This window comes from Melanostigma gelatinosum, assembly GCF_949748355.1.
Source record: "Melanostigma gelatinosum genome assembly, chromosome: 20".
NCBI classification, from domain to species: domain Eukaryota; kingdom Metazoa; phylum Chordata; class Actinopteri; order Perciformes; family Zoarcidae; genus Melanostigma; species Melanostigma gelatinosum.
Window position 1 is genome coordinate 21,188,047 of NC_136653.1, and position 25,303 is coordinate 21,213,349.

A 25,303-nucleotide genomic window follows, 5' to 3' on the forward strand; every position below is an offset into this window, starting at 1 on the left:
GACCGACTGGTCCTGAGCTTCAGTAACCTCCTGCCCCCCCCTCTCCAGGAGAGCACTGTGAGGAGCACGTGGTTCACTTCAAGCAGCTGTTTGGGGATCAGGCTCTGATGAAACCGTCCACCGTGTGAACCAGCAGAACAGACCGACTCACCTTCACACAGCGAGTTCAGAAGAAGACCAACACGGGAACTCATCATCACGGGTTAAACACACTCGTATCAGTCCGTCTCTTTTCTATTGTTTGTTTATCAGAATAGACACGTTAACACCTGATCTAGGGACCGTGTGACGGGTCGCCTGTATGAACATTTTGTACATAAGATGTGAATAATGTGTTTATATTCTGTGATGACGAATTAATTATTGTGGAACGAACAATCTCGTGGTCTTAAATAAAAAAAGCACCGAACTGTATGAATAAATATTGTGAATGTGTACAGCTAATAAAGGGTTAAACTGCAGTTATGTGATATCTGTGGTCCATACGTCTTAGAGTGTGATCGGTTCACATCAGAACTTTCAAGTTTACTAACAGGAAGTCCGTTCCTCGTACGTGGTTCAACTAAGTCGATCACATGTCCTATTAGCCAGCTGAAATTAACATGATTAGTATTGCATGTCGCAAAAAGTCATAGTATAGCATGTCGAAAAAAGTCATGGTATTGCATGTCGAAAAAAGTCATAGTATAGCATGTCGAAAAAAAGTCAGTACAACATGTCGAAAAAAGTCATAGTATGGCATGGCGAAAAAAAGTCAGTACAACATGTAGAAAAAAGTCATAGTATAACATGTCGAAAAAAGTCATAGTATAGCATGTCGAAAAAAAGTCATAGTATAGCATGTCGAAAAAAGTCATAGTATAGCATGTCGAAAAAAAGTCAGTACAACATGTCGAAAAAAGTCATAGTATAGCATGTCGAAAAAAGTCATGGTACTGCATGTCGAAAAAAAGTCAGTACAACATGTAGAAAAAAGTCATAGTACAACATGTAGAAAAAAGTCATAGTATAACATGTAGAAAAAAGTCATAGTATAACATGTAGAAAAAAGTCATAGTATAGCATGTCGAAAAAAGTCATGGTATAGCATGTCGAAAAAAGTCATAGTATAGCATGTCGAAAAAAGTCATAGTATAGCATGTCGAAAAAAGTCATGGTATTGCATGTCGAAAAAAGTCATAGTATAGCATGTCGAAAAAAGTCATAGTATAGCATGTCGAAAAAAGTCATAGTATAGCATGTCGCAAAAAGTCATAGTATAGCATGTCGAAAAAAGTCATGGTATTGCATGTCGAAAAAAGTCATAGTATAGCATGTCGAAAAAAAGTCAGTACAACATGTCGAAAAAAGTCATAGTATGGCATGGCGAAAAAAAGTCAGTACAACATGTAGAAAAAAGTCATAGTATAACATGTCGAAAAAAGTCAGTACAACATGTAGAAAAAAGTCATAGTATAACATGTCGAAAAAAGTCATAGTATAACATGGCGAAAAAAGTCATAGTATAGCATGTCGAAAAAAGTCATAGTATAGCATGTCGAAAAAAGTCATAGTATAGCATGTCGAAAAAAGTCATAGTATAGCATGTCGAAAAAAAGTCAGTACAACATGTAGAAAAAAGTCATAGTATAACATGTAGAAAAAAGTCATAGTATAACATGTCGAAAAAAGTCATGGTATAGCATGTCGGAAAAAGTCATAGTATAGCATGTCGAAAAAAGTCATAGTATAGCATGTCGAAAAAAGTCATGGTATTGCATGTCGAAAAAAGTCATAGTATAGCATGTCGAAAAAAGTCATGGTACTGCATGTCGAAAAAAGTCATAGTATAGCATGTCGAAAAAAAGTCAGTACAACATGTAGAAAAAAGTCATAGTACAACATGTAGAAAAAAGTCATAGTATAACATGTAGAAAAAAGTCATAGTATAGCATGTCGAAAAAAGTCATGGTATAGCATGTCGAAAAAAGTCATAGTATAGCATGTCGAAAAAAGTCATAGTATAGCATGTCGAAAAAAGTCATGGTATTGCATGTCGAAAAAAGTCATAGTATAGCATGTCGAAAAAAGTCATGGTACTGCATGTCGAAAAAAGTCATGGTATAGCATGTCGAAAAAAGTCATAGTATAGCATGTCGAAAAAAGTCATAGTATAGCATGTCGAAAAAAAGTCAGTACAACATGTAGAAAAAAGTCATAGTATAACATGTCGAAAAAAGTCATAGTATAGCATGTCGAAAAAAGTCATAGTATGGCATGTCGAAAAAAGTCATAGTATAGCATGTCGAAAAAAGTCATAGTATAGCATGTCGAAAAAAGTCATAGTATGGCATGTCGAAAAAAAGTCAGTACAACATGTAGAAAAAAGTCATAGTATAACATGTCGAAAAAAGTCATAGTATAGCATGTCGAAAAAAGTCATAGTATGGCATGTCGAAAAAAGTCATAGTATGGCATGTCGAAAAAAGTCATAGTATAGCATGTCGAAAAAAGTCATAGTATAGCATGTCGAAAAAAAGTCAGTACAACATGTAGAAAAAAGTCATAGTATAACACGTCGAAAAAAGTCATAGTATAGCATGTCGAAAAAAGTCATGGTATTGCATGTCGAAAAAAGTCATGGTATAGCATGTCGAAAAAAGTCATAGTATAGCATGTCGAAAAAAGTCATAGTATAGCATGTCGAAAAAAGTCATAGTATAGCATGTCGAAAAAAGTTATAGTATAGCATGTCGAAAAAAGTCATAGTATAGCATGTCGAAAAAAAGTCAGTACAACATGTAGAAAAAAGTCATAGTATAACATGTCGAAAAAAGTCATAGTATAGCATGTCGAAAAAAGTCATAGTATGGCATGTCGGAAAAAGTCATAGTATAGCATGTCGAAAAAAGTCATGGTATAGCATGTCGAAAAAAGTCATGGTATAGCATGTCGAAAAAAGTCATGGTATAGCATGTCGAAAAAGTCATGGTATTGCATGTCAAAAAGTCATAGTATAGCATGTCAAAAAAAGTCATAGTATAACATGTCGCAAAAAGTCATAGTATAGCATGTCGAAAAAAGTCATAGTATGGCATGTCGAAAAAAGTCATAGAATAGCATGTCGAAAAAAGTCATAGTATAGCATGTCGAAAAAAGTCATAGTATAACATGTCGAAAAAAGTCATAGTATAGCATGTCGAAAAAAGTCATGGTATTGCATGTCGATAAAAGTCATAGTATAGCATGTCGAAAAAAAGTCAGTACAACATGTAGAAAAAAGTCATAGTATAACATGTCGAAAAAAGTCATGGTATTGCATGTCGAAAAAAGTCATGGTATTGCATGTCGAAAAAAGTCATAGTATAGCATGTCGAAAAAAGTCATGGTATAGCATGTCGAAAAAAGTCATGGTATTGCATGTCGAAAAAAGTCATGGTATTGCATGTCGAAAAAAGTCATAGTATAGCATGTCGAAAAAAGTCATAGTATAGCATGTCGAAAAAAGTCATAGTATAGCATGTCGAAAAAAGTCATAGTATAGCATGTCGAAAAAAGTCATAGTATAGCATGTCGAAAAAAGTCATGGTATTGCATGTCGAAAAAAGTCATAGTATAGCATGTCGAAAAAAGTCATGGTATTGCATGTCGAAAAAAGTCATAGTATAGCATGTCGAAAAAAGTCATAGTATAGCATGTCGAAAAAAAGTCAGTACAACATGTAGAAAAAAGTCATAGTATAACATGTCGAAAAAAGTCATAGTATAGCATGTCGAAAAAAGTCATAGTATAGCATGTCGAAAAAAGTCATAGTATAGCATGTCGAAAAAAGTCATAGTATAGCATGTCGAAAAAAAGTCAGTACAACATGTAGAAAAAAGTCATAGTATAACATGTCGAAAAAAGTCATAGTATAGCATGTCGAAAAAAGTCATAGTATAACATGTCGAAAAAAGTCATAGTATAGCATGTCGAAAAAAGTCATAGTATAGCATGTCGAAAAAAGTCATAGTATAGCATGTCGAAAAAAGTCATAGTATAGCATGTCGAAAAAAGTCATAGTATAGCATGTCGAAAAAAAGTCAGTACAACATGTAGAAAAAAGTCATAGTATAACATGTCGAAAAAAGTCATAGTATAGCATGTCGAAAAAAGTCATAGTATGGCATGTCGGAAAAAGTCATAGTATGGCATGTCGAAAAAAGTCATAGTATAGCATGTCGAAAAAAGTCATAGTATAGCATGTCGAAAAAAGTCATGGTATAGCATGTCGAAAAAAGTCATGGTATAGCATGTCGAAAAAAGTCATGGTATAGCATGTCGAAAAAGTCATGGTATTGCATGTCAAAAAGTCATAGTATAGCATGTCAAAAAAAGTCATAGTATAACATGTCGCAAAAAGTCATAGTATAGCATGTCGAAAAAAGTCATAGTATGGCATGTCGAAAAAAGTCATAGAATAGCATGTCGAAAAAAGTCATGGTATAGCATGTCGAAAAAAGTCATGGTATAGCATGTCGAAAAAAGTCATGGTATTGCATGTCGAAAAGTCATAGTATAGCATGTCGAAAAAAGTCATAGTATAACATGTCGAAAAAAGTCATAGTATAGCATGTCGAAAAAAGTCATGGTATTGCATGTCGATAAAAGTCATAGTATAGCATGTCGAAAAAAAGTCAGTACAACATGTAGAAAAAAGTCATAGTATAGCATGTCGAAAAAAAGTCAGTACAACATGTAGAAAAAAGTCATAGTATAACATGTCGAAAAAAGTCATGGTATTGCATGTCGAAAAAAGTCATGGTATTGCATGTCGAAAAAAGTCATAGTATAGCATGTCGAAAAAAGTCATGGTATAGCATGTCGAAAAAAGTCATGGTATTGCATGTCGAAAAAAGTCATGGTATTGCATGTCGAAAAAAGTCATAGTATAGCATGTCGAAAAAAGTCATAGTATAGCATGTCGAAAAAAGTCATAGTATAGCATGTCGAAAAAAGTCATAGTATAGCATGTCGAAAAAAGTCATAGTATAGCATGTCGAAAAAAGTCATGGTATTGCATGTCGAAAAAAGTCATAGTATAGCATGTCGAAAAAAGTCATGGTATTGCATGTCGAAAAAAGTCATAGTATAGCATGTCGAAAAAAGTCATAGTATAGCATGTCGAAAAAAAGTCAGTACAACATGTAGAAAAAAGTCATAGTATAACATGTCGAAAAAAGTCATAGTATAGCATGTCGAAAAAAGTCATAGTATGGCATGTCGAAAAAAGTCATAGTATAGCATGTCGAAAAAAGTCATAGTATGGCATGTCGAAAAAAGTCATAGTATAGCATGTCGAAAAAAGTCATGGTATTGCATGTCGAAAAAAGTCATAGTATAGCATGTCGAAAAAAGTCATAGTATAGCATGTCGAAAAAAGTCATAGTATAGCATGTTGAAAAAAAGTCAGTACACCATGTCGAAAAAAGTCATAGTATAGCATGTCAAAAAAAAGTCAGTACAACATGTAGAAAAAAGTCATAGTATAGCATGTCGAAAAAAGTCATAGTATAGCATGTCGAAAAAGTCATAGTATAGCATGTCGAAAGAAAGTCAGTACAACATGTAGAAAAAAGTCATAGTATAACATGTCGAAAAAAGTCATAGTATAACATATCGAAAAAAGTCATAGTATGGCATGTCGAAAAAAGTCATAGTATGGCATGTCGAAAAAAGTCATAGTATGGCATGTCGAAAAAAGTCATAGTATAGCATGTCGAAGAAAGTCATAGTATAGCATGTCGAAAAAAGTCATAGTATAGCGTGTCGAAAAAAAGTCATAGTATAACATGTCGAAAAAAGTCATCGTATAACATGTCGAAAAAAAGTCATAGTATAACATGTCGAAAAAGTCATAGTATAACATGTCGAAAAAGTCATAGTATAACATGTCGAAAAAAGTCATAGTATAACATGTCGAAAACAAGTCAGTACAACACGTCGAAAAAAGTCATAGTATAACACGTCGAAAAAAGTCATAGTATAACACGTCGAAAAAAGTCATAGTATAGCATGTCGAAAAAAGTCATAGTATAGCATGTCGAAAAAAGTCATGGTATTGCATGTCGAAAAAAGTCATGGTATAGCATGTCGAAAAAAGTCATGGTATAGCATGTCGAAAAAGTCATGGTATTGCATGTCGAAAAAAGTCATAGTATAGCATGTCGAAAAAAGTCATAGTATAGCATGTCGAAAAAAAGTCAGTACAACATGTAGAAAAAAGTCACAGTATAACATGTAGAAAAAAGTCATAGTATAACATGTCGAAAAAAGTCATAGTATAGCATGTCGAAAAAAGTCATAGTATAGCATGTCGAAAAAATTCATGGTATTGCATGTCGAAAAAAGTCATAGTATAGCATGTCGAAAAAAGTCATGGTATTGCATGTCGAAAAAAGTTATGGTATAGCATGTCGAAAAAAGTCATAGTATAGCATGTCGAAAAAAGTCATAGTATAGCATGTCGAAAAAAAGTCATAGTATAACATGTCGAAAAAAGTCATAGTATAACATGTCGAAAAAAGTCATAGTATAGCATGTCGAAAAAAGTCATAGTATGGCATGTCGAAAAAAGTCATAGTATAGCATGTCGAAAAAAGTCATAGTATAGCATGTCGAAAAAAGTCATAGTATAGCATGTCGAAAAAAGTCATAGTATAGCATGTCGAAAAAAGTCATAGTATGGCATGTCGAAAAAAGTCATAGTATAGCATGTCGAAAAAAGTCATAGTATAGCATGTCGAAAAAAGTCATAGTATAGCATGTCGAAAAAAAGTCAGGACAACATGTAGAAAAAAGTCAGAGTATAACATGTAGAAAAAAGTCATAGTATAGCATGTCGAAAAAAGTCATGGTATAGCATGTCGAAAAAAGTCATAGTATAGCATGTCGAAAAAAGTCATAGTATAGCATGTCGAAAAAAGTCATAGTATAGCATGTCGAAAAAAGTCATGGTATTGCATGTCGAAAAAAGTCATAGTATAGCATGTCGAAAAAAGTCATGGTATTGCATGTCGAAAAAAGTCATGGTATAGCATGTCGAAAAAAAGTCAGTACAACATGTAGAAAAAAGTCATAGTATAACATGTAGAAAAAAGTCATAGTATAACATGTCGAAAAAAGTCATAGTATAGCATGTCGAAAAAAGTCATGGTATAGCATGTCGAAAAAAGTCATAGTATAGCATGTCGAAAAAAGTCATAGTATAGCATGTCGAAAAAAGTCATGGTATTGCATGTCGAAAAAAGTCATGGTATAGCATGTCGAAAAAAGTCATAGTATAGCATGTCGAAAAAAGTCATAGTATAGCATGTCGAAAAAAGTCATGGTATTGCATGTCGAAAAAAGTCATGGTATAGCATGTCGAAAAAAGTCATAGTATAGCATGTCGAAAAAAGTCATAGTATAGCATGTCGAAAAAAAGTCAGTACAACATGTAGAAAAAAGTCATAGTATAACATGTCGAAAAAAGTCATAGTATAGCATGTCGAAAAAAGTCATAGTATGGCATGTCGAAAAAAGTCATAGTATAGCATGTCGAAAAAAGTCATAGTATAGCATGTCGAAAAAAAGTCAGTACAACATGTAGAAAAAAGTCATAGTATAACATGTAGAAAAAAGTCATAGTATAACATGTCGAAAAAAGTCATAGTATAGCATGTCGAAAAAAGTCATGGTATAGCATGTCGGAAAAAGTCATAGTATAGCATGTCGAAAAAAGTCATAGTATAGCATGTCGAAAAAAGTCATAGTATAGCATGTCGAAAAAAGTCATGGTATTGCATGTCGAAAAAAGTCATAGTATAGCATGTCGAAAAAAGTCATGGTACTGCATGTCGAAAAAAGTCATGGTATAGCATGTCGAAAAAAGTCATAGTATAGCATGTCGAAAAAAGTCATAGTATAGCATGTCGAAAAAAAGTCAGTACAACATGTAGAAAAAAGTCATAGTATAACATGTCGAAAAAAAGTCAGTACAACATGTAGAAAAAAGTCATAGTATAACATGTAGAAAAAAGTCATAGTATAACATGTCGAAAAAAGTCATAGTATAGCATGTCGAAAAAAGTCATGGTATAGCATGTCGAAAAAAGTCATAGTATAGCATGTCGAAAAAAGTCATAGTATAGCATGTCGAAAAAAGTCATAGTATAGCATGTCGAAAAAAGTCATGGTATTGCATGTCGAAAAAAGTCATAGTATAGCATGTCGAAAAAAGTCATGGTACTGCATGTCGAAAAAAGTCATGGTATAGCATGTCGAAAAAAGTCATAGTATAGCATGTCGAAAAAAGTCATAGTATAGCATGTCGAAAAAAAGTCAGTACAACATGTAGAAAAAAGTCATAGTATAACATGTCGAAAAAAGTCATAGTATAGCATGTCGAAAAAAGTCATAGTATGGCATGTCGAAAAAAGTCATAGTATAGCATGTCGACAAAAGTCATAGTATAGCATGTCGAAAAAAGTCATAGTATGGCATGTCGAAAAAAAGTCAGTACAACATGTCGAAAAAAGTCATAGTATAACATGTCGAAAAAAGTCATAGTATAGCATGTCGAAAAAAGTCATAGTATGGCATGTCGAAAAAAGTCATAGTATGGCATGTCGAAAAAAGTCATAGTATAGCATGTCGAAAAAAGTCATAGTATAGCATGTCGAAAAAAAGTCAGTACAACATGTAGAAAAAAGTCATAGTATAACACGTCGAAAAAAGTCATAGTATAGCATGTCGAAAAAAGTCATGGTATTGCATGTCGAAAAAAGTCATAGTATAGCATGTCGAAAAAAGTCATAGTATAGCATGTCGAAAAAAGTCATAGTATAGCATGTCGAAAAAAGTCATAGTATAGCATGTCGAAAAAAGTTATAGTATAGCATGTCGAAAAAAGTTATAGTATAGCATGTCGAAAAAAGTCATAGTATAGCATGTCGAAAAAAAGTCAGTACAACATGTAGAAAAAAGTCATAGTATAACATGTCGGAAAAAGTCATAGTATAGCATGTCGAAAAAAGTCATAGTATGGCATGTCGGAAAAAGTCATAGTATGGCATGTCGAAAAAAGTCATAGTATAGCATGTCGAAAAAAGTCATAGTATAGCATGTCGAAAAAAGTCATAGTATAGCATGTCGAAAAAAGTCATGGTATAGCATGTCGAAAAAAGTCATGGTATAGCATGTCGAAAAAAGTCATGGTATAGCATGTCGAAAAAGTCATGGTATTGCATGTCAAAAAGTCATAGTATAGCATGTCAAAAAGTCATAGTATAACATGTCGCAAAAAGTCATAGTATAGCATGTCGAAAAAAGTCATAGTATGGCATGTCGAAAAAAGTCATAGAATAGCATGTCGAAAAAAGTCATAGAATAGCATGTCGAAAAAAGTCATAGTATAGCATGTCGAAAAAAGTCATGGTATAGCATGTCGAAAAAAGTCATGGTATAGCATGTCGAAAAAAGTCATGGTATTGCATGTCGAAAAGTCATAGTATAGCATGTCGAAAAAAAGTCAGTACAACATGTAGAAAAAAGTCATAGTATAACATGTCGAAAAAAGTCATGGTATTGCATGTCGAAAAAAGTCATGGTATTGCATGTCGAAAAAAGTCATAGTATAGCATGTCGAAAAAAGTCATAGTATAGCATGTCGAAAAAAAGTCAGTACAACATGTAGAAAAAAGTCATAGTATAACATGTAGAAAAAAGTCATAGTATAACATGTCGAAAAAAGTCATAGTATAGCATGTCGAAAAAAGTCATGGTATAGCATGTCGGAAAAAGTCATAGTATAGCATGTCGAAAAAAGTCATAGTATAGCATGTCGAAAAAAGTCATAGTATAGCATGTCGAAAAAAGTCATGGTATTGCATGTCGAAAAAAGTCATGGTACTGCATGTCGAAAAAAGTCATGGTATAGCATGTCGAAAAAAGTCATAGTATAGCATGTCGAAAAAAGTCATAGTATAGCATGTCGAAAAAAAGTCAGTACAACATGTAGAAAAAAGTCATAGTATAACATGTCGAAAAAAAGTCAGTACAACATGTAGAAAAAAGTCATAGTATAACATGTAGAAAAAAGTCATAGTATAACATGTCGAAAAAAGTCATAGTATGGCATGTCGAAAAAAGTCATAGTATGGCATGTCGAAAAAAGTCATAGTATAGCATGTCGAAAAAAGTCATAGTATAGCATGTCGAAAAAAAGTCAGTACAACATGTAGAAAAAAGTCATAGTATAACACGTCGAAAAAGTCATAGTATAGCATGTCGAAAAAAGTCATGGTATTGCATGTCGAAAAAAGTCATAGTATAGCATGTCGAAAAAAGTCATAGTATAGCATGTTGAAAAAAGTCATAGTATAGCATGTCGAAAAAAGTTATAGTATAGCATGTCGAAAAAAGTCATAGTATAGCATGTCGAAAAAAAGTCAGTACAACATGTAGAAAAAAGTCATAGTATAACATGTCGAAAAAAGTCATAGTATAGCATGTCGAAAAAAGTCATAGTATGGCATGTCGGAAAAAGTCATAGTATGGCATGTCGAAAAAAGTCATAGTATAGCATGTCGAAAAAAGTCATAGTATAGCATGTCGAAAAAAGTCATAGTATAGCATGTCGAAAAAAGTCATAGTATAGCATGTCGAAAAAAGTCATAGTATAGCATGTCGAAAAAGTCATGGTATAGCATTTCGAAAAAAGTCATGGTATAGCATGTCGAAAAAAGTCATGGTATAGCATGTCGAAAAAGTCATGGTATTGCATGTCGAAAAAAGTCATAGTATAGCATGTCGAAAAAAGTCATAGTATAGCATGTCGAAAAAAAGTCAGGACAACATGTAGAAAAAAGTCATAGTATAACATGTAGAAAAAAGTCATAGTATAACATGTCGAAAAAAGTCATAGTATAGCATGTCGAAAAAAGTCATGGTATAGCATGTCGAAAAAAGTCATAGTATAGCATGTCGAAAAAAGTCATAGTATAGCATGTCGAAAAAAGTCATAGTATAGCATGTCGAAAAAAGTCATGGTATTGCATGTCGAAAAAAGTCATAGTATAGCATGTCGAAAAAAGTCATGGTATTGCATGTCGAAAAAAGTCATGGTATTGCATGTCGAAAAAAGTCATGGTATTGCATGTCGAAAAAAGTCATGGTATAGCATGTCGAAAAAAGTCATGGTATAGCATGTCGAAAAAAGTCATGGTATAGCATGTCGAAAAAAGTCATAGTATGGCATGTCGAAAAAAGTCATAGTATAGCATGTCGAAAAAAGTCATAGTATAGCATGTCGAAAAAAGTCATAGTATAGCATGTCGAAAAAAAGTCAGTACAACATGTAGAAAAAAGTCATAGTATAACATGTAGAAAAAAGTCATAGTATAACATGTCGAAAAAAGTCATAGTATAGCATGTCGAAAAAAGTCATGGTATAGCTTGTCGAAAAAAGTCATAGTATAGCATGTCGAAAAAAGTCATAGTATAGCATGTCGAAAAAAGTCATAGTATAGCATGTCGAAAAAAGTCATGGTATTGCATGTCGAAAAAAGTCATGGTATAGCATGTCGAAAAAAGTCATAGTATAGCATGTCGAAAAAAGTCATAGTATAGCATGTCGAAAAAAGTCATGGTATTGCATGTCGAAAAAAGTCATGGTATAGCATGTCGAAAAAAGTCATAGTATAGCATGTCGAAAAAAGTCATAGTATAGCATGTCGAAAAAAAGTCAGTACAACATGTAGAAAAAAGTCATAGTATAACATGTCGAAAAAAGTCATAGTATAGCATGTCGAAAAAAGTCATAGTATGGCATGTCGAAAAAAGTCATAGTATAGCATGTCGAAAAAAGTCATAGTATAGCATGTCGAAAAAAGTCATAGTATGGCATGTCGAAAAAAAGTCAGTACAACATGTAGAAAAAAGTCATAGTATAACATGTCGAAAAAAGTCATAGTATAGCATGTCGAAAAAAGTCATAGTATGGCATGTCGAAAAAAGTCATAGTATGGCATGTCGAAAAAAGTCATAGTATAGCATGTCGAAAAAAGTCATAGTATAGCATGTCGAAAAAAAGTCAGTACAACATGTAGAAAAAAGTCATAGTATAACACGTCGAAAAAAGTCATAGTATAGCATGTCGAAAAAAGTCATGGTATTGCATGTCGAAAAAAGTCATGGTATAGCATGTCGAAAAAAGTCATAGTATAGCATGTCGAAAAAAGTCATAGTATAGCATGTCGAAAAAAGTCATAGTATAGCATGTCGAAAAAAGTCATAGTATAGCATGTCGAAAAAAGTCATAGTATAGCATGTCGAAAAAAAGTCAGTACAACATGTAGAAAAAAGTCATAGTATAACATGTCGAAAAAAGTCATAGTATAGCATGTCGAAAAAAGTCATAGTATAGCATGTCGAAAAAAGTCATAGTATAGCATGTCGAAAAAAGTCATAGTATAGCATGTCGAAAAAAGTCATGGTATAGCATGTCGAAAAAAGTCATGGTATAGCATGTCGAAAAAAGTCATGGTATAGCATGTCGAAAAAGTCATGGTATTGCATGTCAAAAAGTCATAGTATAGCATGTCAAAAAAAGTCATAGTATAACATGTCGCAAAAAGTCATAGTATAGCATGTCGAAAAAAGTCATAGTATGGCATGTCGAAAAAAGTCATAGTATAGCATGTCGAAAAAAGTCATGGTATAGCATGTCGAAAAAAGTCATGGTATAGCATGTCGAAAAGTCATAGTATAGCATGTCGAAAAAAGTCATAGTATGGCATGTTGAAAAAAGTCATAGTATAGCATGTCGAAAAAAGTCATAGTATAGCATGTCGAAAAAAGTCATAGTATAGCATGTCGAAAAAAGTCATAGTATAGCATGTCGAAAAAAGTCATGGTATTGCATGTCGAAAAAAGTCATAGTATAGCATGTCGAAAAAAGTCATAGTATAGCATGTCGAAAAAAGTCATAGTATAGCATGTCGAAAAAAGTCAAAGTATAGCATGTCGAAAAAAGTCATAGTATAGCATGTCGAAAAAAGTCAAAGTATAGCATGTCGAAAAAAGTCATAGTATAGCATGTCGAAAAAAGTCATAGTATGGCATGTTGAAAAAAGTCATAGTATAGCATGTCGAAAAAAGTCATGGTATTGCATGTCGAAAAAAGTCATGGTATTGCATGTCGAAAAAAGTCATAGTATAGCATGTCGAAAAAAGTCATAGAATAGCATGTCGAAAAAAGTCATAGTATAGCATGTCGAAAAAAGTCATGGTATAGCATGTCGAAAAAAGTCATGGTATAGCATGTCGAAAAAAGTCATGGTATTGCATGTCGAAAAGTCATAGTATAGCATGTCGAAAAAAAGTCAGTACAACATGTAGAAAAAAGTCATAGTATAACATGTCGAAAAAAGTCATGGTATTGCATGTCGAAAAAAGTCATGGTATTGCATGTCGAAAAAAGTCATAGTATAGCATGTCGAAAAAAGTCATAGTATAGCATGTCGAAAAAAAGTCAGTACAACATGTAGAAAAAAGTCATAGTATAACATGTAGAAAAAAGTCATAGTATAACATGTCGAAAAAAGTCATAGTATAGCATGTCGAAAAAAGTCATGGTATAGCATGTCGGAAAAAGTCATAGTATAGCATGTCGAAAAAAGTCATAGTATAGCATGTCGAAAAAAGTCATAGTATAGCATGTCGAAAAAAGTCATGGTATTGCATGTCGAAAAAAGTCATGGTACTGCATGTCGAAAAAAGTCATGGTATAGCATGTCGAAAAAAGTCATAGTATAGCATGTCGAAAAAAGTCATAGTATAGCATGTCGAAAAAAAGTCAGTACAACATGTAGAAAAAAGTCATAGTATAACATGTCGAAAAAAAGTCAGTACAACATGTAGAAAAAAGTCATAGTATAACATGTAGAAAAAAGTCATAGTATAACATGTCGAAAAAAGTCATAGTATGGCATGTCGAAAAAAGTCATAGTATGGCATGTCGAAAAAAGTCATAGTATAGCATGTCGAAAAAAGTCATAGTATAGCATGTCGAAAAAAAGTCAGTACAACATGTAGAAAAAAGTCATAGTATAACACGTCGAAAAAGTCATAGTATAGCATGTCGAAAAAAGTCATGGTATTGCATGTCGAAAAAAGTCATAGTATAGCATGTCGAAAAAAGTCATAGTATAGCATGTTGAAAAAAGTCATAGTATAGCATGTCGAAAAAAGTCATAGTATAGCATGTCGAAAAAAGTCAAAGTATAGCATGTCGAAAAAAGTCATAGTATAGCATGTCGAAAAAAGTCAAAGTATAGCATGTCGAAAAAAGTCATAGTATAGCATGTCGAAAAAAGTCATAGTATGGCATGTTGAAAAAAGTCATAGTATAGCATGTCGAAAAAAGTCATGGTATTGCATGTCGAAAAAAGTCATGGTATTGCATGTCGAAAAAAGTCATAGTATAGCATGTCGAAAAAAGTCATAGAATAGCATGTCGAAAAAAGTCATAGTATAGCATGTCGAAAAAAGTCATGGTATAGCATGTCGAAAAAAGTCATGGTATAGCATGTCGAAAAAAGTCATGGTATTGCATGTCGAAAAGTCATAGTATAGCATGTCGAAAAAAAGTCAGTACAACATGTAGAAAAAAGTCATAGTATAACATGTCGAAAAAAGTCATGGTATTGCATGTCGAAAAAAGTCATGGTATTGCATGTCGAAAAAAGTCATAGTATAGCATGTCGAAAAAAGTCATAGTATAGCATGTCGAAAAAAAGTCAGTACAACATGTAGAAAAAAGTCATAGTATAACATGTAGAAAAAAGTCATAGTATAACATGTCGAAAAAAGTCATAGTATAGCATGTCGAAAAAAGTCATGGTATAGCATGTCGGAAAAAGTCATAGTATAGCATGTCGAAAAAAGTCATAGTATAGCATGTCGAAAAAAGTCATAGTATAGCATGTCGAAAAAAGTCATGGTATTGCATGTCGAAAAAAGTCATGGTACTGCATGTCGAAAAAAGTCATGGTATAGCATGTCGAAAAAAGTCATAGTATAGCATGTCGAAAAAAGTCATAGTATAGCATGTCGAAAAAAAGTCAGTACAACATGTAGAAAAAAGTCATAGTATAACATGTCGAAAAAAAGTCAGTACAACATGTAGAAAAAAGTCATAGTATAACATGTAGAAAAAAGTCATAGTATAACATGTCGAAAAAAGTCATAGTATGGCATGTCGAAAAAAGTCATAGTATGGCATGTCGAAAAAAGTCATAGTATAGCATGTCGAAAAAAGTCATAGTATAGCATGTCGAAAAAAAGTCAGTACAACATGTAGAAAAAAGTCATAGTATAACACGTCGAAAAAGTCATAGTATAGCATGTCGAAAAAAGTCATGGTATTGCATGTCGAAAAAAGTCATAGTATAGCATGTCGAAAAAAGTCATAGTATAGCATGTTGAAAAAAGTCATAGTATAGCATGTCGAAAAAAGTTATAGTATAGCATGTCGAAAAAAGTCATAGTATAGCATGTCGAAAAAAAGTCAGTACAACATGTAGAAAAAAGTCATAGTATAACATGTCGAAAAAAGTCATAGTATAGCATGTCGAAAAAAGTCATAGTATGGCATGTCGGAAAAAGTCATAGTATGGCATGTCGAAAAAAGTCATAGTATAGCATGTCGAAAAAAGTCATAGTATAGCATGTCGAAAAAAGTCATAGTATAGCATGTCGAAAAAAGTCATAGTATAGCATGTCGAAAAAAGTCATAGTATAGCATGTCGAAAAAGTCATGGTATAGCATGTCGAAAAAAGTCATGGTATAGCATGTCGAAAAAAGTCATGGTATAGCATGTCGAAAAAGTCATGGTATTGCATGTCGAAAAAAGTCATAGTATAGCATGTCGAAAAAAGTCATAGTATAGCATGTCGAAAAAAAGTCAGGACAACATGTAGAAAAAAGTCATAGTATAACATGTAGAAAAAAGTCATAGTATAACATGTCGAAAAAAGTCATAGTATAGCATGTCGAAAAAAGTCATGGTATAGCATGTCGAAAAAAGTCATAGTATAGCATGTCGAAAAAAGTCATAGTATAGCATGTCGAAAAAAGTCATAGTATAGCATGTCGAAAAAAGTCATGGTATTGCATGTCGAAAAAAGTCATAGTATAGCATGTCGAAAAAAGTCATGGTATTGCATGTCGAAAAAAGTCATGGTATTGCATGTCGAAAAAAGTCATGGTATTGCATGTCGAAAAAAGTCATGGTATAGCATGTCGAAAAAAGTCATGGTATAGCATGTCGAAAAAAGTCATGGTATAGCATGTCGAAAAAAGTCATAGTATGGCATGTCGAAAAAAGTCATAGTATAGCATGTCGAAAAAAGTCATAGTATAGCATGTCGAAAAAAGTCATAGTATAGCATGTCGAAAAAAAGTCAGTACAACATGTAGAAAAAAGTCATAGTATAACATGTAGAAAAAAGTCATAGTATAACATGTCGAAAAAAGTCATAGTATAGCATGTCGAAAAAAGTCATGGTATAGCTTGTCGAAAAAAGTCATAGTATAGCATGTCGAAAAAAGTCATAGTATAGCATGTCGAAAAAAGTCATAGTATAGCATGTCGAAAAAAGTCATGGTATTGCATGTCGAAAAAAGTCATGGTATAGCATGTCGAAAAAAGTCATAGTATAGCATGTCGAAAAAAGTCATAGTATAGCATGTCGAAAAAAGTCATGGTATTGCATGTCGAAAAAAGTCATGGTATAGCATGTCGAAAAAAGTCATAGTATAGCATGTCGAAAAAAGTCATAGTATAGCATGTCGAAAAAAAGTCAGTACAACATGTAGAAAAAAGTCATAGTATAACATGTCGAAAAAAGTCATAGTATAGCATGTCGAAAAAAGTCATAGTATGGCATGTCGAAAAAAGTCATAGTATAGCATGTCGAAAAAAGTCATAGTATAGCATGTCGAAAAAAGTCATAGTATAGCATGTCGAAAAAAAGTCAGTACAACATGTAGAAAAAAGTCATAGTATAACATGTAGAAAAAAGTCATAGTATAACATGTCGAAAAAAGTCATAGTATAGCATGTCGAAAAAAGTCATGGTATAGCATGTCGGAAAAAGTCATAGTATAGCATGTCGAAAAAAGTCATAGTATAGCATGTCGAAAAAAGTCATAGTATAGCATGTCGAAAAAAGTCATGGTATTGCATGTCGAAAAAAGTCATAGTATAGCATGTCGAAAAAAGTCATGGTACTGCATGTCGAAAAAAGTCATGGTATAGCATGTCGAAAAAAGTCATAGTATAGCATGTCGAAAAAAGTCATAGTATAGCATGTCGAAAAAAAGTCAGTACAACATGTAGAAAAAAGTCATAGTATAACATGTCGAAAAAAGTCATAGTATAGCATGTCGAAAAAAGTCATAGTATGGCATGTCGAAAAAAGTCATAGTATAGCATGTCGAAAAAAGTCATAGTATAGCATGTCGAAAAAAGTCATAGTATGGCATGTCGAAAAAAAGTCAGTACAACATGTAGAAAAAAGTCATAGTATAACATGTCGAAAAAAGTCATAGTATAGCATGTCGAAAAAAGTCATAGTATGGCATGTCGAAAAAAGTCATAGTATGGCATGTCGAAAAAAGTCATAGTATAGCATGTCGAAAAAAGTCATAGTATAGCATGTCGAAAAAAAGTCAGTACAACATGTAGAAAAAAGTCATAGTATAACACGTCGAAAAAAGTCATAGTATAGCATGTCGAAAAAAGTCATGGTATTGCATGTCGAAAAAAGTCATGGTATAGCATGTCGAAAAAAGTCATAGTATAGCATGTCGAAAAAAGTCATAGTATAGCATGTCGAAAAAAGTCATAGTATAGCATGTCGAAAAAAGTCATAGTATAGCATGTCGAAAAAAGTCATAGTATAGCATGTCGAAAAAAAGTCAGTACAACATGTAGAAAAAAGTCATAGTATAACATGTCGAAAAAAGTCATAGTATAGCATGTCGAAAAAAGTCATAGTATAGCATGTCGAAAAAAGTCATAGTATAGCATGTCGAAAAAAGTCATAGTATAGCATGTCGAAAAAAGTCATGGTATAGCATGTCGAAAAAAGTCATGGTATAGCATGTCGAAAAAAGTCATGGTATAGCATGTCGAAAAAGTCATGGTATTGCATGTCAAAAAGTCATAGTATAGCATGTCAAAAAAAGTCATAGTATAACATGTCGCAAAAAGTCATAGTATAGCATGTCGAAAAAAGTCATAGTATGGCATGTCGAAAAAAGTCATAGTATAGCATGTCGAAAAAAGTCATGGTATAGCATGTCGAAAAAAGTCATGGTATAGCATGTCGAAAAGTCATAGTATAGCATGTCGAAAAAAGTCATAGTATGGCATGTTGAAAAAAGTCATAGTATAGCATGTCGAAAAAAGTCATAGTATAGCATGTCGAAAAAAGTCATAGTATAGCATGTCGAAAAAAGTCATAGTATAGCATGTCGAAAAAAGTCATGGTATTGCATGTCGAAAAAAGTCATAGTATAGCATGTCGAAAAAAGTCATAGTATAGCATGTCGAAAAAAGTCATAGTATAGCATGTCGAAAAAAGTCAAAGTATAGCATGTCGAAAAAAGTCATAGTATAGCATGTCGAAAAAAGTCAAAGTATAGCATGTCGAAAAAAGTCATAGTATAGCATGTCGAAAAAAGTCATAGTATGGCATGTTGAAAAAAGTCATAGTATAGCATGTCGAAAAAAGTCATGGTATTGCATGTCGAAAAAAGTCATGGTATTGCATGTCGAAAAAAGTCATAGTATAGCATGTCGAAAAAAAGTCACAGTATAACATGTAGAAAAAAGTCACAGTATAACATGTCGAAAAAAGTCATAGTATAACATGTCGAAAAAAGTCATAGTATAGCATGTCGAAAAAAGTCATAGTATAGCATGTCGAAAAAAGTCATAGTATGGCATGTCGAAAAAAGTCATAGTATAGCATGTCGAAAAAAGTCATAGTATAGCATGTCGAAAAAAGTCATAGTATAGCATGTCGAAAAAAGTCATGGTATTGCATGTCGAAAAAAGTCATGGTATAGCATGTAGAAAAAAGTCATAGTATAGCATGTCGAAAAAAGTCATAGTATAGCATGTCGAAAAAAGTCATAGTATGGCATGTTGAAAAAAGTCATAGTATAGCATGTCGAAAAAAGTCATAGTATAGCATGTCGAAAAAAGTCATAGTATAGCATGTCGAAAAAAGTCATAGTATAGCATGTCGAAAAAAGTCATGGTATTGCATGTCGAAAAAAGTCATAGTATAGCATGTCGAAAAAAGTCATAGTATAGCATGTCGAAAAAAGTCATAGTATAGCATGTCGAAAAAAGTCAAAGTATAGCATGTCGAAAAAAGTCATAGTATAGCATGTCGAAAAAAGTCAAAGTATAGCATGTCGAAAAAAGTCATAGTATAGCATGTCGAAAAAAGTCATAGTATGGCATGTTGAAAAAAGTCATAGTATAGCATGTCGAAAAAAGTCATGGTATTGCATGTCGAAAAAAGTCATGGTATAGCATGTCGAAAAAAGTCATAGTATAGCATGTCGAAAAAAGTCATAGTATGGCATGTCGAAAAAAGTCATAGTATAGCATGTCGAAAAAAGTCATAGTATAGCATGTCGAAAAAAGTCATAGTATAGCATGTCGAAAAAAGTCATGGTATTGCATGTCGAAAAAAGTCATGGTATAGCATGTAGAAAAAAGTCATAGTATAGCATGTCGAAAAAAGTCATAGTATAGCATGTCGAAAAAAGTCATAGTATGGCATGTTGAAAAAAGTCATAGTATAGCATGTCGAAAAAAGTCATAGTATAGCATGTCGAAAAAAGTCATAGTATAGCATGTCGAAAAAAGTCATAGTATAGCATGTCGAAAAAAGTCATGGTATTGCATGTCGAAAAAAGTCATAGTATAGCATGTCGAAAAAAGTCATAGTATAGCATGTCGAAAAAAGTCATAGTATAGCATGTCGAAAAAAGTCAAAGTATAGCATGTCGAAAAAAGTCATAGTATAGCATGTCGAAAAAAGTCAAAGTATAGCATGTCGAAAAAAGTCATAGTATAGCATGTCGAAAAAAGTCATAGTATGGCATGTTGAAAAAAGTCATAGTATAGCATGTCGAAAAAAGTCATGGTATTGCATGTCGAAAAAAGTCATGGTATTGCATGTCGAAAAAAGTCATAGTATAGCATGTCGAAAAAAAGTCATAGTATAGCATGTTCATCACTGAACCTCCTCCTGAAGTACTGGTCCTTCTGGGGGTCGGTGAAGCCTCGTACTTCTGTTACCCTGTCAACACGTCTACGAGGGATCTGATTGGCTGCTGCAGGTCTGGAAGTTATCCAGACGAGAGCCGAGGGAAGCAGGTTCCCCTCGATGAGGTTCGTCAGCAGCACGTTGACCGACGCCTTCTGTGTGACATCAGACACGACCTTATTGTTGATGAGATCCAGTGAAAGTCTGGTTTCATCCAGACCATCAAAGATGAACACAACTCTACAGACAGAGAGCTCCTCTGCTGGGACCTTCTGTAATGTTGGATGGAAAACATGGATCAGCTGGAGAAGACTGTACTGCTCATCTTTGATCAAGTTCAGCTCCCTGAACGACAGCAGAACCAGACTGACATCTTGGTTCTCCAAACCCTCGGCCCAGTCCAGAGTGAACTTCTGCACCAAGAAGGTTTTTCCAACGCCGGCGACGCCGTTGGTCAGAACGACTCTGATGCGTCTCTGTTGGTCAGCGGAGGCTTTAAAGATGTCGTGGCACTTGATCGGAGCGTCATGGAGGCTCTTCTTCTTGGAAGCTGACTCAAGCTGCCTCACCTCATGTTGGGCATTCACCTCTTCACTCGGTCCCTCTGTGATGTAGAGCTCAGTGTAGATCCTGTTGAGGAGGGTTCCACTTCCTGTTTCATCACTTCTTCAGTCACACGTTCACATCTCTCCTTCAGACTGATCTTATGTTCATCTAAAACCTCCTGCAGACCACTGTCTCCTGAAACAGAGAAACCAGAGAGAACATATGAAGAAGATATGATATTGATTTGACTCAAACAATCAGTAAACAATAACATCAGCTGATATCTGAACCTACAAACGGGGACTCGTGAGTGAAAGTAGCTTTCAGTGAGATTCAGTTAGAAGCTACTAGAGTAGTGAGATGTGAACACAGAGCTTTCTCTCTGCTCACCAGCACAGACACTGTTGATCCAGTCAGTGTAGCTACAGACGTGGCTTTGGTTTGAGGGAGGAGACCGTCTCTGTCGCGGTGCTGGGATTCTACATGGTCGGTTTCCTGTTTTATTTTGAAAGATCACTTTACTTCCTGATCTGCTCTTTGAAACACACCGCGGCTCCGTCAACCAACAGACGAGGACCGTCTATGAACCAATGAGAGCTTCTTCCTTTGTGTGTTCACATCCTTCAATCCAACAAGAGTCTCTGGATGAAAACAACACGTCCTGTTTCCAGACATGAAGACATCAGCAGAGAAATGGACAGTCTCACTTTGGACTCTTCTGGTCTCACTGGCTGTCTGCAGTCCAGCTCTGGTTCTGGATCTGGACTTCAGCTCCTCCTCACAATCATGACTCCTCTTCTTCCTGTAAAGACATTTCTTAGAACTAGAATGATTTGTTGGTTGTTAAACATCCAGATGTGGACTAAAGTGTGTAGCAGCTCAGATGTTCACAGAGAACAGTTAAAGTCTTACTTTTCTCTTTGAATTCAGCATTCAGTCTGTAATGAAAATGTTCTTTGAATTCAACTCTCCTGCTTTCATCAACTCTAATCAGCTGCTTTTCCTCTCAGGCTGTCTGATGAAACATTGAGTGATAGTCTGTAGTTTGTTTAGAACTAACTCAACACTTCCTGCAGCTCCTTCACAGTAAAAGTCCTCCATTAGAGAGCTGATCATGTCCTTTACTGTCTCTTTTGGCAGCTTCTCTTCAGGTGTGCTTCATTGCTTCCTGACTGCCAGCTGCAGTAAACACAGTGGGTAAGTCTACCTAGGTGTGTCTACCTGCAGGTCCCAGCTATGGATACCAGGTGATAGCCTCTTTGATCTTCTCACCGTTAGCCTAGTGTACCCAAAGTTAACTGCTCCATTGATCCGTGTTTGGGTTCTATGTTCTGCAGGTCAGAGGGAGGTGAGCACATTCTGTGTTTGGTGTTTGTCTTCCTGCCTGAGACTTTCTGGTCAGAGTGCACTTTGTTGCCCTCAAAGGCTTCTGTTGACAGACTCTCCTACCGCTCCCTCTTTCCTATCTGGAGGTTGTTGAGCCTCCTTGTCATTGTGCTCGCTCACCAGCTACACCGACTGTCTTAAACAGTTTGTTGTGCTAGTTCAGGGGGGGGCAAACTTTTTGGCTCAGGGGCCACATTGAGTTTTAAAATTTGACAGACGGGCATCACTGATGCCAACTGCCTGCAGCAACCTTGCTGTGCTGCCTGGGCTGTGGGGCTGGATTTAGGTGCTGTGAACACCTGGAGCGCTGAGCTGAGGCTCCCATGCCCCTCCCCCGATGACCCTTGACCTCTACGCTGGCTAGACTCCTTCCAGGGCTCCAATGTCCTCTCTGTCTTTGGCCCAAACAACTGGTAGCTTTCGTAGGGTCTGCCTGCAGTCGTCTGACACAGACGCCTTTCTGAGCCTCACCTGACGTTGCGTCACGAAGGAAGTGGACGTCAATCGACCCAGTTCTCTCGTTATTAAACCAAAGGCAGGAAGTGTTGAGTCCCCCTGGCTGCACCATTGCTGGATGGGTGAGGAGGAGAACAGAGAGGGAGTTTATAATGCCAGACAAATATCACAAGCTGTGAAGGCTGTCCGTTACCCAACACTGTGGCCTGGTCCTTAAGCGCCTCATCTGGAGGGAGGAGGGTAACACACTGGTCTACCAGGGGCATGTGGACCAGACCATGTTCTCCTGCGTCACGCATGGAGGCCCGGGTCCTTCATCCCCGTCACGGTGAGCTGATGCTCTTGGGTCTGCTCAGCAGCACTTTAGCTCCTCCAAAGAAAGTAGGTGAGGATGGAACTTCAGAAGGCGGGGCTGCAGGAGCTCACTAAAGACATAAGTGTTTCCCACAAGGTGAGTCTCTGGTGCGTCATCCAGCCAAACCTCAGCCAGAGCTGCACGCAGTGTTGTCCGTAGTGGGCAGAGCTCTTTCCTCAGCTTCTGCGTCTCTCCAGCTGTTTGTGGGAATCAGAGCTTCTATGAGCAGATCCAGAAGGAGGAAGGTCTTCTCCACCTGACAGTCTCTCCTCCCTCTCAGAGAGCAGTAAATGCTGCAGGTAATGGGTCAGACTGGGCCTTTCTAAGGGGCACTTGGGGCTCATCTCGTAGTCATCCTCAACCTGGAGTTGAGCTCCACAAGACGAACACCAGCATTGCTTCAAAAGGGTAATAAAGGGTCCAGCTCGGAAATCTGAGCGAGAACTGTGACCAGACCACTAATCAGAACATGGAGCAGATCTTAACACACAACTGAAACCAGGCAAACAAACGGCTAGCTAGTCAGGCTAATCCAACCGAGCCTGCTCACCCGAGTGTCAGTGCAGCCGGGTAATCTAAGAGGGAACTGTGGCTGACCACAGAACACGACCAGAACCTCCAGCTGTGATCACGGAAGCGAGCTAATACCAACTGTAGCGTAGGCTCAATGAAGCTGCCTGCTCTCTTTACCAATGAACAAACAAGGCCAGGAAATCCAGACGTGAGCTGTGGACTAACCGCTGCAACATCCAGCAATAAGAGGAGTTCTACTAGCCCAGGCACGGCAAACTACGGCCCGCTGGCCTTTTAATCCGGCCCGTCAGATATTGGTACAAAATTGCCCAAACTATAATAAAGACGAGGGCTATTTCCGTATGATATGAATTCTTCACACACATTATACCGGTGCATAGCCGAAACAACTGCTGTCTGCTTTCAACAGGCAGCTGAATGTGTTCTTTGCTGCTGGCAGCGCTAGTTCTCTTATATGTGTTGAGAGGGAACTCTAGTCATGGTCAGAACTTCATAACAACAATGAACAACCCACAACTACCGCTCTGTAACAGAGAAACACCACAGCACACAACAGTCTGCTAACAGCTGGGAGGCTCCGTCCTCCATAACGTTCCATTAAAGAACAGAACAGAGCGATGCAGGAGGAACACAGACAGACCGGAGAGGCACCGATAGAGTTTACACATAATCACGCTGATTACCGTAATATGCGTGGTGTTTGTTATCAATGTACGTTGGTGCAAAGAGGTGATAAGAAGCTGTACAGGGAGGGGCTTAGGACCCAGCGGAATGTAGGCAAAGGAAACGGGAAGAGACGGAAGCCACGCCACACAAACAGCTGTTCACCGCTCGTCACCATCCTGCAGACCAGTGAGGCTCAACTGGTGGTTCGTCGCGGACCCGTTTTCAGTGGCCTTTGCTTCATGCAGCGGAGTTATTCACGCTCCTTTCCAGCATTTACGCCACTTTGTTCAGCTGTGCAGGAAAAACACCGACCAATGCGTTGTAAATCACGTCACGTGATGCAGTTTAGCCAATCAAATAAGGGTATTCTGATACGTCTCCTGACGCCAGTGAGATGCACCCACACCGTGACACAAGGGGGGAGACAAGGAAAGACTTCACAGAGCAGAGCTCTGATCATGTGACATGTGACAGTTAAACATCTGTATGATCCTTCAAAGAATCAAACTGCTACAAAGACCACAGTCATTAACCTGCACACGAGAAACTCTGTGTCAAATACGCTGTAAGATCCCAGTTAACTGATGGACACCAAACTTTGACGCACTGGTTGAAAAGGGTGACCAACAGCACTGTTCCCACTGAAATTAAATGGCAGTTACTTTTTAGGTGTGTCTGAGGGTCCAGGTTCTTCACTGAGGTCTGGAGGAGGTTCTTCTCTGGACCGATCACTCTTCATAGACTGACTGATGGATCCTGGAGACTCTGAACTCTGCAAACATCAAGATGATTTTATTCACAATGAATCTTTGAGAACTACAAAGACATGAAAGTAGATGAACCTTTATCCTGTAACGGGAAAGTAGAACACAAACTGCTGTTACTGCAGATATTTAGAAGCTTTTAGAGTTTGTATTCGTCCTCTTAGATTACATCACAGAGGAAGATGCTCAAACTCAACACCTCTGAATCTACAGAACACATTGTCAGAGGAACAGGAAGTGA

General features: G+C 36.0%; 2 protein-coding genes across 2 annotated transcripts in view; one reads left to right on the forward strand and one right to left on the reverse strand.

The window, feature by feature from the left end:
* Positions 1-461, forward strand: part of rmc1 (regulator of MON1-CCZ1) — a 10,962-nt gene extending 10,501 nt beyond the window's left edge. Inside the window, exon 21 of the mRNA XM_079291647.1 lies at positions 49-461. Within this exon, the coding sequence (XP_079147773.1) occupies positions 49-128 (80 nt within the window). The 3' untranslated portion in view covers positions 129-461. The remainder of the gene's footprint in view (positions 1-48) is intronic.
* fars2 (phenylalanyl-tRNA synthetase 2, mitochondrial) overlaps positions 1-25,303 on the reverse strand; it is a 314,225-nt gene that overhangs the window by 118,698 nt on the left and 170,224 nt on the right. The gene's annotated exons all lie outside the window — the stretch shown is intronic.